This window comes from Nicotiana tomentosiformis, chromosome 8 (assembly GCF_000390325.3).
Source record: "Nicotiana tomentosiformis chromosome 8, ASM39032v3, whole genome shotgun sequence".
In the NCBI taxonomy this organism is placed as follows: domain Eukaryota; kingdom Viridiplantae; phylum Streptophyta; class Magnoliopsida; order Solanales; family Solanaceae; genus Nicotiana; species Nicotiana tomentosiformis.
In genome coordinates, this window is record NC_090819.1 from 5952331 (window position 1) to 5965039 (window position 12709).

Below are 12709 nucleotides of genomic sequence, written 5' to 3' on the forward strand. Positions count from 1 at the left end.
CTAGTAGGAAATATTTTACAGTTTATTTTACTTTATAAGGATCAAACTTTTCTACAAAATGAAATCTTACATTATTTTTGCTAAAATATGCAAGTGCAATCTTTAAATTGTTTATAATTTGTTAGTTCAACTTAAATTGTTTATTTTATGTTACATTAAAATTATTAATTTACTTTATAAGCTCTCTTCTCTTATAAATTTGTATTAGTTTAGCTTAAGTCATAACTCTTTATTTTTTCATTGTCTTTTGTTTGTAAATTAGCGACTTTTTTCGTTACAGATTTTAGATTTTTCCCAATTTCTAGAGTCTAGAAGGTTTCTAAACTGGGTAAATAGATTTTTAGTTAAAGTAACAAAGGTGAAATTCTTTGAACTAAATTTTTTAAATTAAATAAATAAATTGTTAATATATTTACTTAAAGTAAGTAGTCTTTGTTAAATATTTTAAATTTTTTGTTCAACTTTCTTTTATAGAAAAAAGGGATGTTGACTGCAACTTTTTTAAGTTGTTCATTTTGTGATAGCATTATGAATTTAATGTAAAAAAAGGCATCGGACAAATCTTACTTGTCGGTATTAACATTATATTTTTTGAACCCGCTTGCTTGAAATTCTGGGTCCGCCGGCTGTTAGTAAGAAGGATGGACCATATTTATGTGTCAGCACAGAAAATTTTGCTTCGGAAAAAAACAAACAATTGGACGAGACAAGGAAAAGTTCAAGAAAGTGTACTATTTCTGTTATAACAGAAATGTCAGTGTTTCATCGTCTGTACAAGTGCAAACAACAAAGTTTACAATGCCAAGCCAAGAAAAATGAAGAATATTATCAAGAATAAATTCATGTGCTCCTTTCACTCTACACACTTGCTGATCTACCATACAAGTTACGGGTTCGACATAATTCAATAATTTGGATCCAAATGGGTGACATTACATTATATCTGCAATATTATCTTATACATATATTTTATAGCGATAGAAATGTCACTATATATTTAAGGCTATAAATTTTAAAATTCTTTCGTTTTTTCTTAAACTTCATGTTCAGCCAAATACCTTCACATAGCGTAAGACGGAGGAAGCAATAGTGTACTACAATAGCGATAGAAATGTCACTGTATGTTTAAGGCTATAAATTTCAAATCTTTTTCGTCTTTTCTTAAATTTTATATTCAGCCAAATACCTTCACATAACATAAGACGGAGAAAGCAATAGTGTACTACAAGTCTCTCCTTAGTGAGCTCTAAAATAGAATATGCTTTTTTTTTCTTCCTACATGCCCCAACAAAGTTTATGTAGTAATAAGAGGGGATGGATTAGATAGAGTACATAAACTTGCAATGGATGGAAGGATTTAACTTACATATACTTTTATTGTATTATAACTTATTATATCATGTTATTTCTTCGTATGCGCATACAATGTGACTTTGTGCTAATGCCTTATAAAGCTTGCGATGTGGGATTCGTCTAAGGTATTATGTGCACACTTTTTTCAGAAGTTTGTCAGTCTAGAAGCCTGACAGTCCTTCTTTTGCTCTGTCCTCGTCGCCCCCCTTTCTCTCATGGACGTCACAATTATATAGGTTGCATTAATGTGATGGCGTAAAATAATTGTCGGTGTTCATAAGTTAAACTAGATGAAAATAGTGAGGTGATAATTGAAGGAATATTTATGGCAATTAAGATAATGTGTTCAAGTTCCTAACGGCTCTATTTCTCAAAATCGAGCTCCTAAGTCTGTTTTTTCGAAAGCGATATATGATGTAATAGTAATCTTATAGTAGTAACGTAGACAGATTTTTTCATATAATTGATTTGCAAACAAACAAAAAGAAGGAAACTGCGTCGAAGCTTGTTTTTTTCAAACTTATTCGTAAAATAGACTCCTACTTTGCCAACCTCTGCAGCTTCCTCCAAATCTTTATTTGCCTTATTTAAACTTTCCCTCTTTTTGTCTCCTTATTTCTCACTCTTTTTATTCCAATATTACCCCTTTCAACTTTTTTCTTATTTATATTTTGAATTTTATTCTAACAGCATAAATAGCTACTTCATTTTTTCTACTTTTATGTAATACATTTTAATTTTAAATTTGTCTAAAAAATAATGATATTTTTGTATATTTAGAACGACCTAATTTTAAGTCTACATTTTTGAACTTAATGACATGATTTTATAGTCAGAAAAATGTATATGAAGTATTTTAGACTACAAGTCTTAAATGTTTTTTTCTTCTTTCTTTCGTAGTCAAACACCTTCACAAACGAGACGGAGGGAGTAATAGTTTTACTTTAGAATTAACTAAGATGTTGACAGTAAGTATGGACATATAGTTTAGTTAAATTTTCTTATATATTGACGGTGTGTTTGTGTATATAACTAAATGCTTTAACTTATATAATCAATATAATTTAATCTGTTGTAGAATGTTATACACCTTATTTTTTCAAGTTATGACTCTAATTATAATTATCGATAATAACTACCTTAAACCCCTACATTAAAATTACCAATGTGCTAGGTTTTTCTATTTTCAGTTTCATTAATAGATGCTACAAATTACCAAAGGGTCAGTCTAGGAAATTCTTCCAATTTGTCTTCTTACGTTATAAGCTCCAAATATATCTCTAACCAATGCTCCAAAACTACAATTATTTGTCTTCTTCTTGAAAATATTATAGACCCCATTCCTACGTCTAAAAGCTCAAATATATACTGCATATATATATATATATATATATATATATATATATATATATATTCTCTTCCCTTCTCAAACCCAACTAAAATCAACCTTCTCTTCACACCTCCTTCAATCACTTCGCTGTCGTTATATATATATATATATATATATATATATATATATATATATATATATATATATATATATATATTCTCTTCCCTTCTCAAACCCAACTAAAATCAACCTTCTCTTCACACCTCCTTCAATCACTTCGCTGTCGTTACTATTAACTTTTCCGTCGAAGTCTATCCTGTAGAGGTAATCAAATACAAAAAAGTTACTACTATAAAAAAAAAAATTAAAAATGACTAGTCATTATGAGGATATATACAGTGTCAGTGACGATGACAACGACGACGACGACGAAGAAGAAATTGAAGAAGAAGAAGGAAATAACTCACAAGAATGTAACAAAATTCAAGAAGGCAGAAATAAAGGAAGATTAATCATAGAATTTTTCTCAAGAAATAAGATAATAGACCCTAGAGCACAATGGGTTCAAGAATGGAACAGAGTATTTTTATTAGTATGTGCCATAGGGCTATTTTTAGACCCTTTATTTTTCTATGCTCTTTCTATAAGTGAGAATTGCATGTGTCTCTTCGTCGACGGTTGGTTCGCCGTGACGGTGACGGTTCTCCGGTGCATGACCGACGCATTGCACGTGTGGAATATGTGGTTGCAATTCAAGATGATTAATAGATCACGGCGAACTCATATGGTGGCTAAGAAGGGTTTCTTCTTTGATCTCTTTGTCATCCTCCCTTTACCCCAGGTGAGTTAGTTCTATTCATTTCTTATGACATATGTTGCTCGACCTCCTAAAAATGTCGTCGGGTGCGTGTCGGATTCTCCAATTGTGGTGCATTTCCGGTGGATCTGACACTAATACAATATGATTTTGGAGAGTCCGAACAATATATTTAATTTGTTTATATTTTCTATGTGTGTGTAATTGAGCCAACTAGTTTTGTTGAGGTGGCAGTTGTAATTGGGATCTCCTAATTTTTCACAAAAAATTGTTAAAAGTCCTGTAAGAAGTTGTGCTTTGTTAATAAGAAGTTGTGCTTTATTAATTGGTTCTATTCATTTCTTATGTAATATGTTGCTCGAACTCTTCAAAAATACTGTCCCATGCATGCCGGATCCTCTAAAAGTAGTATATTTTTTGGAGGTTCTGATACGGGTGCGCCAACATTTTTGAAGAGTTCGAGCAACATAGCTTATAATCACAAGTGAATTCAGAATTAAAGTTAGTGAGTTCGGAATAAGTGTGATTTTATTTTAATTTTTTTATACATACATATAGGTTGAGTCGAAAATAGCATGTTCAGTTGAAACTACGAAACTCGTTCTAAAATTGGCTCAACTTATGGCTCATGCACTCCGAAAGAATCAACAAATAATTAAACCTATGATTCACAAGCAGAGGCGAATGTACAGTATACCATATATGTTCATAGTACGGTAATTTTTGTATAGGCCCAGAATATATATTAAAAATTTATTAAGTATCTATAAATATTTGACTGTAAATCCAGTTATATATTATTGTATATTAACTTAAAGTTTATGTAGAAACCTATAGTTTCAAATTCTAAATCAGCCTTACTCACAAATTTTTCTTTCTTTTTAATCAAAACGGTGTATATATCTTCTGAGCATCAAGGGGTATCGCCGGAAAATTATACTATATTGTTAGATAAATTTTTTTATTTTATGTATATTTACTATATGTTGATTCCCCTTAACTTTTTGATTATCTAATTTTTTTATATTTTGACACCTCTTGATGAAAATTCGGGCTCTGCCGGTGAGGTATCAATAGTCGATAGAAGGTGATGCCAAATGGTGTAATAATGTATGTTTTGGATTTTAGCGTGAAATTATACTAAAAGATGACAAAGCTGGCGTGCATGTCATCCGTTGCTTTTGTTGCATGCAGCGACAATCGCAATAGCAGTAAGCATGTGATGTAACCTTGTGTTTTAAGCAAATTTGTACTAACAAAGTATTATTACTTGCGGAGGCGGATCCAGAACTTTGAATTTATAAGTTCTAAATTCTTGAAAAGGTTGTTTATTATTAGATTCTAAATAAATTATTTATATATTTTTAGTAAATTTTTTAACATAAATATAATTAAAGTTTTGGCCAAAATTATTGAATTCTGCCGAGCATAACTAGAATTCTTACTTCGCCTCCGACTACGTGTTTATCTTTGCAAATGACATTTATTTTAGACATATTTTGTGCATGCGGAAGATAACCTCATACGAATGAAAAAAGTCTAATTTTTTTCTTATTGTCCTAGTTTTATTTTATGTGAACCTATTTGATAGGGCATAAACTTGAAGAAAAAAAAAGAATTTTTGAAATTTATTGTCTTAAATATGATATGAGATTAGTATAGCAAATAAAATCATGCAATTAAGAATAAAATGAGAAGTTTAATATTAAATTATTTTCAAATATAGCAAGGTGTCACTACAATTAATTATTTCCACCCCCACATTAATTCTTAAATTACTTAGCACCTATGTCGTGTGGATTCTCCAAAATGATGCCGCACTCGTGTTGTATAAATATACAATTTTTGGAGGATCCGACACACACCTGGAAATATTTTACGGAGAGTCCGAGCGACATAACTTAGCATGTAATATAGTTTTCAAATTGTTGGACGTACTTAATTAATTCACAAAACAACTTTTGCAGCTAGTGATGTGGGTGGGAATCCCAGCTCTACTAGAGAAAGGATCGACAACAACAGTGATGACAGTGCTATTAATAATGTTTCTGTTTCAGTATTTGCCCAAAATCTATCACTCCATTTGCCTCTTGAGAAGAATGCAGAATCTCTCTGGCTACATATTTGGCACTGTTTGGTGGGGAATTGCTCTTAATACCATCGCTTATTTCGTCGCCTCGCACGTAAGGACGAACTTTAAATCCCTATTTTACATTTCGGCAAAAGTTTATGTAAACTGTCAATATTGTTATACTAGTACTTATACACTATTAGTCTAGTTACCTACAATAACATTATAGTTAGAAGTGTACGAATAAAACCGGTAAACCGCACCAATCTGATAATCCGAGTCAAATCGAGAAAAATAATCTGACTATGGTTTGGTTTGATTTGGTTTGATGTTGGAAAAAGAAACCCGACCATATTTGGTTTGGTTTGGTTTTAATTAAAAAAAGTCAAATTAAAACCAAACCAACCTGACATTATATGTATAGAAGTTTTAAATATATTTAATACATAAAAATATTTATTATAGTGTAGTTTATAAATATTTCTTAAATTTTTTCATAGTTTTATCTTTTAACGTATTATTTCAAGCTTTGATTTATAATTTTTGGATACTCCAATAAGTTTTATAGTTCATAAATGTTAGTAACTCAAATAAATCCTAAACCAAAATCAAATCAATACTAATGCTAATAAAAGACATTCAATTCAATTGTACTACGAATGAAAATAGTGTTGGATATCTATTTTGTAGCTTATTCATGGTTTAGATATAATGCATCACTTAGTGTTTAGTCATGTAAATAATAGTACTTATTAGTCGTACTTATTTTAGTAACTTATTAGTAATTTTAAATTATGTTTGTTTTCATTATGGCTTATTAATAATATTTATTTTATGCGATTTTATTATCTTTATTGTTGAATATTTTAGTACAATGCCATAACTCATCTCATATTTATGTTATTTTATTAAAAAATATCTTATATAGTTCTGTCTTACTATGATTAAAAAAATATTTTGAGCACAAATTCTATGTTTTGTGCTATGAAGACTATGAAAAAACCCGAAAAACTCGAGAAAACCGAGATTAAAAAGCCCGACTTTTATTGGTTTGGTTTGGTTTTTAAATTTAATAGTCCGATACAATTGATTTTGTTTGGTAATTAGAAAATTCGAACTACCCTGACCTCTGTAGACCCCTAATTATAGTAAAGGCTAATAACAAGCATGATTTGATAACTCGAAAAGTAGATAACCGTCTATTAAAGGTTATATAAATTACTTTGATACTATAATTTTTTTTAATTTTATACTATTTGTATATTTAACTTAAATCCTTCCCAAAATCATGTACATGATATAAAGGAAATCCAGATTTTAATTAACCACCAAGGGGTGGATGGATATGTCAAGTTTGAGCCTTGGAATAGAGAAACTCATGCAGTGCTTCCCCCTTAAATGGCCCACTCAGGGGCGAAACTTTGTTCACCATTCGTCAGAATATTACACTGCGTATCTAGGTAAAATATTAGGTTTTAGAGGTATATAACATATATTGAACACCCTTTATCAAAAATCTTTTTTACTTCTTTCAAGTTTGAACACCCTCGGTAATTTTTAGCTTCGCCACTGGACCCAATGCGGAGCGAATCTGAATTAATCAGGCCATAAAATTCCGAATACCGAATGGTTAAACAAAATAACTCTAGGTTTTAAAGTAAATAAATAAAACTTATTGAATTAAGTTCAAAGTACATGAATTTAGAACGAGAACTCAACCATGATTATTTTTGTTATAATCCATTCTCACCGTTCTAAACAGCTGAGAGTTGTAATAACTAAGTGAATATATACAAACATTGAGTAGGTCATATTATTTTTATGTATGTATATTCGATATTGAATTCCCTTGATTTCTTCGTGTGTTTATTTTTTTTGAATCCCTTCGGTAAAAATCGTGCTTCCGACATTAGAGCAGGCTGTGGGAGCATGTTGGTACTTGCTAGGAATCCAAAGGGCAGCAAAATGTCTAAAAGAACAGTGCAGAGTTACAAAGGGTTGTGGCCTGAATATGTTGGCATGTCAAGAGCCAATTTACTATGGCACAAGTAGTTTGGTGAAGGAAAAAAGTCGATTAATTTGGGGTGAAACCAGTAATGCAAGATTTACATGCTTAAACAATGGCGAAAATTTTGATTATGGAGCTTATAAATGGACTGTTCAACTTTTTGCAAATGAAAATCGTTTTGAGAAGATACTCCTTCCCATCTTTTGGGGTCTCATGACTCTCAGGTACTTTTATTTCGTCCTCTGTTTCAATTTACATGACAGTATTTGTATTTTAGTTCGTTAAAAAAATTTGACAGTTTTTAAAATTTTTAAAAAATTAACTTAAATAAACTTTCGTTTTACTCTTAATGATAAGCTTTTATAACTGCACAAATGCTATGACGTGTTTAACACTATAAGAAAAGTTTCAGAAATCTAAACAATATAATCGCTTCCAATATAATAGCCGGAAATGTATAATTTTTACATATTAATATATAATATACATATTTCAACGTATATTTTATATACTTGGTTAGTAGCTGTAATTATGCCAAATGTGTTAACAACCCAAAGTTTTATGGCCACTCAATTCTTATTGCATGTTTTAAAACCACAAATTTCATTTCTTTATTAAATTTATTCGTACCTAGTGAAATTATAAAATATAAATTGAAACGGAGAAAGTAATATAATCTAGTGGTTTTACTTTTTGTTTGGTTATGTTTATATCGAGCCAATAACAAATTAATCAAAGTGGATTATGCATATCATTATATTGAACAGTACATTTGGAAACTTGGAGAGCACAACAGATTGGCTAGAAGTGATTTTCATAATCATCGTTCTTACCTCTGGGCTAATTCTGGTCACCATGTTCATTGGTAATATCAAGGTAAATTTCCTAATGTTGTAACCACTCGATAGAGAAATATTATATTGCTCTAGTAAATGGAATACGTAATAATATATAGAATTTAACTTATATCTAACACCGGTGTGATAATCTTTTTTACATTCTTACTGTATGTGTAGCTAGTAGGTAAAATTTTCTTTATTTTTCAAATTTTTGATTCTACTTTTTATCGATGGTTACGTATAGTTATTTTTTGGATGACCTGATAATATAAAAATATTTTTACCAGTCAATATATGAAAGTTGTAATTTGATTTAAGTTATGAGTGAAAAATCATTCACACCCCTAAGCTTGTTTTCAAAATCAAACCCCCCCTCCAATTTTAATTTGAATTTTGAATGATAGTTATTCTCCCTCTCCTATACTACACAATCTCTATTTAGCCATGGCTTTTATATATGTAAGGAAAAAATAGATAATGTGTATCGTTCAAAGTTGGAGGAGAAGTTTGATCTTTAAAGCAAACTTGGGAAGTGTAAATAATTTTCACCCTTTAATTTATACTCCTATATATATATATATACACTGATAGTGCAAAGTTTCTTACGTGTTAATTAATCAGTATCATTTAATATGTGTTAACAAATGGTTAATTACCTTTTACTCGTTACCAATTATAAGTAACTCGATCGTAACATATAAATATATTTTTACACTGTCAACGCATAAAACTTCGAGGCGTATGTTGATACATGAAATGCAGGTGTTCTTGCATGCAACAACATCAAAGAAACAGGCAATGCAACTGAAAATGAGAAAGATAGAATGGTGGATGAGAAGTAGACGTTTGCCTCGGGAGTTAAAGCAGAGAACTCGAAATTTTGAAAGGCAAAAATGGGCAGCAATGAGAGGAGTTGATGAATGTGAAATGATCAGAAATCTGCCCGAGGGCCTTAGGAGGGACATTAAATATCATCTATGTTTGGACTTGGTCAGGCAGGTAAAGTTTTATTTGGGATTCTTACACAAATCGCCGACTAGATTCACTGTTTAATCTTTTTAGGCGATATACATATATTATATACTAATTAATTACGGTTATGCACATATTATACATCTATAAGCTATTTTTAATTTAAGCAGTTGGGTAGACCGTTAGGTTTTGATTGCATTTTTAATCTAATAGGACTTTCTTTCTTGAAGGAAGGGAAAAAAGACTCCTAAAAGGAATAAATCTCATTCACATGTCTTATCCGTTTCTTGGAGGAAAAATTGTAGACATTTATAAATTTAGTATCCATCCTTCATACAACAACACAACAACCTCCACAATGTAGTTCTTACGAGAATCATGTTTAGAGTAGATTATTCTTCCAAAAAATTTATTCTCTTTTTATATTAGTTATAGATTATATGTAGGTTGATTGACCAAATCACAATAAATTATTATGTCTAGTTTAGTATATTTTTCTTTGTTGTCTAATTTATCGTCTCAAAAGTTTACCTTGTTAGCTTCCCCGCATGCATCATATTATTTCGATCACAACATGGACAACTATTTTGGGTTAGTTCTTCTAATTTTTCATTAATTAACCTAATATATTGCACTTAATTATTTCAGGTGCCTTTGTTTCAACATATGGATAATTTGGTGCTCGAGAACATATGTGATCGGGTTAAGTCCCTGATTTTTACAAAGGGGGAAACGGTAAGTTCGAACCTAATAACAGCATTTGCATTTGGTAATAATCTATTCTGATAACCCAAAATTAGGCCAGTAAGTGCAAATTTCTTCCCCAAATAGTTGCACAGATGGTCACTTAAATTTTGCTTTGTCGCGCTAAAGTTACTAAATTATTTTTTACAATAAAAAAATTATTCAACTTTATTAAATTAAAGTATCAGGAAAGTCATAAAAACTTTTTTTGAAACAAAAAGAAGTCACTCAATTGCACCTAAATATCATAAAAAATATCTCAATTGTTTTCATCCATATGATTTTATGCGATACTTAAGTAATTAAAACTGAGAGATCCCTTTTGGTTACATAGTTTAGTGTCTTTTGTGATACTTGGATAAAATTGATTGACTTTCTCGTTACAAAAGATAATCTATTAACTTTAATGTAAGAAACTGAAATTTGAGTAACCATTCATAATCTTATGTACGTACAATTATATTTTGCTGGCTTATATTTACATTCACTAATTTAAAAGAAAAAATGACACTGTATAATTGATGTAAAAATAATAGCCGAAAAATATATAAAATTTGTATATATATACATTATGTATGTTATATACAAAAATTATATAAATTTTATATACTTTTTTGGCTACCAAATGTAAAAAGTTTATGGCGCGAGCTAAAAGTGATAATATCCAAATTTAAAATCTTAAATTCACCTTTGATTCTAATATCTTTCCTTATTTCTTTTTTTTGGTTAGATAACAAAAGAGGGTGATCCAGTTCAAAGAATGTTATTCATAGTAAGAGGTCACCTCCAAAGTTGTCAATTTTTGCGAGATGGTGTGAAGAGTTGTTGCATGTTAGGCCCCGGCAACTTCAGCGGAGATGAACTTCTGTCATGGTGCCTCCGGCGGCCTTTTGTAGAGCGGCTACCGCCGTCGTCATCGACACTGGTGACGCTCGAGACCACCGAAGCCTTCGGCCTTGAGGCCGAAGACGTCAAGTATGTCACACAACATTTCAGGTCAGTGACAGTATTTGAGTTATGCGTTCAGTTGAATTCAGTATTTTTTATACAAAACATAAAGGTATATGTGAATAAGCATAAAATTTTAACATATACTCTCCTTGTCTCATTTTATCTATATTTGGGGAGTCAATAATTTTTATTTAACTATGATTTTTTTAAAATGTTTTAAAATATTTTGAATTATTATCAATGGTGGATCCAGTATTTTCACTGGGATAATTCAAAATATAAAGAAGTAAGTAAACACATGAAGAAGTCAAAAAGATTTTTAACATCTACTATATACATATATAATTTTAACCTTATATATGCGGTATAATTTTTCATGAAGGGGGTTCTAAACGCCTTTGCATCCCCTAGTTCCCTCCCTGCTAACTATGTTGACTTATTATACTAGTAGTTGTCTTATAATTTTTAGATATGTATATTTTAGTTAAACAAAACTTAAAGAATTTATGTCCAAGTTTACATCGAAAATTAGGTACATTGCCCCTCGCACTCTGAACCTAGAAGAAATATTAATTAAGTTCTGAACTCATAATTCTATAAATAGAATTTATTTAGTATTAGAAATTTAAACGGTGAATCCATTATATTTAAATTCTAAATCCGTCCCTAATAATTTCAGGTATACATTTGTGAAAGAAAAAGTGAAGAGAAGTGCAAGGTATTATTCACCAGGGTGGAGAACTTGGGGTGCTGTTGCTATTCAATTAGCTTGGAGAAGATACAAACATCGTTTAACACTTACTTCTTTGTCTTTCATTAGACCAAGAAGGCCATTGTCTCGTTGTTCTTCGCTAGGGGAAGATAGACTTAGGATTTATACTGCTTTGTTGACTTCACCTAAGCCAAATCAAGATGATTTTGATTTCTAAAATCATTTAAGAAAAGACATTTGTACTGATATATAATACTTATAATTTTCTTTAATTCGATTAATATATCATTAAAGGTTCTATTTAGATACTAATAAGGGTTGCGGTGGGGTGGTAAATACTCCAGCATTCTTAACCAGAGGTTTCAGGTTCGAGTCCTGAGTAAGGAGTTGTCTTTGTTAGAGAACGCTTTATACCCCTCAACTTTCCGGTGTGAATCCAAATTTAGACAGACTCCAATTCGGGTTCCAGACACCGGGTAAAAAAAAAAAAGGGTTCTAATCATAATTAATAACTTGGTTTAGTTTGTGTACGCTGATAGTTCTAAATGTTGACAAAATTAGAGTGTCTATGTTTTTACTTGATCTTTGTTTCCAATTTTTATTAAACGGATCATTCTTTTTTGAACAGATAAAAAAGAAAATATGATAATATAAATGAAAGGAGTAACTAAGTAAGTAACTGATAAAATAATTTAGGTGCGCTCAAATTGGACACCATAATTACAAAAAAGAATTAGAAAAAAGAAAGAGTAGACTAGCACTAAAATCCTATGTTGCTAGGACTCTTCATTAATGTCGCTGGGTGCATGTCGGATCATCCTGTTGAGATTTTAATTTTAAGATGTAATATTCTTAAAATGAGGGTGAATGGAAAATGGAGGGAAAATGAAATTTTGAGTAAAATTTTAAGTT

General features: G+C 30.5%; 1 protein-coding gene across 1 annotated transcript; it reads left to right on the forward strand.

The window, feature by feature from the left end:
* The first annotated feature begins 2898 nt into the window (after window positions 1–2898).
* LOC104087086 (cyclic nucleotide-gated ion channel 4-like) lies at window positions 2899–12069 on the forward strand. Its single transcript, XM_009591480.4, has 8 exons — window positions 2899–3524; window positions 5468–5683; window positions 7490–7803; window positions 8347–8455; window positions 9181–9417; window positions 10039–10125; window positions 10865–11130; window positions 11765–12069. Exons 1-8 carry the CDS (start codon window positions 3054–3056, stop codon window positions 12012–12014), a joined length of 1950 nt encoding a protein of 649 aa, XP_009589775.1. The 5' UTR covers window positions 2899–3053; the 3' UTR covers window positions 12015–12069.
* Window positions 12070–12709: the final 640 nt, after the last annotated feature.

Coding starts and splice junctions, on each gene's coding strand:
- LOC104087086 (XM_009591480.4), top strand. CDS start 3,054: ATGACTAGTCATTATGAGGATATATACAGTGTCAGTGACGATGACAAC. Junction 8,456..9,180: donor TGTTCATTGGTAATATCAAG/GTAAATTTCCTA, acceptor CATGAAATGCAG/GTGTTCTTGCATGCAACAAC. Junction 10,126..10,864: donor TTTTTACAAAGGGGGAAACG/GTAAGTTCGAAC, acceptor TTTTTTGGTTAG/ATAACAAAAGAGGGTGATCC.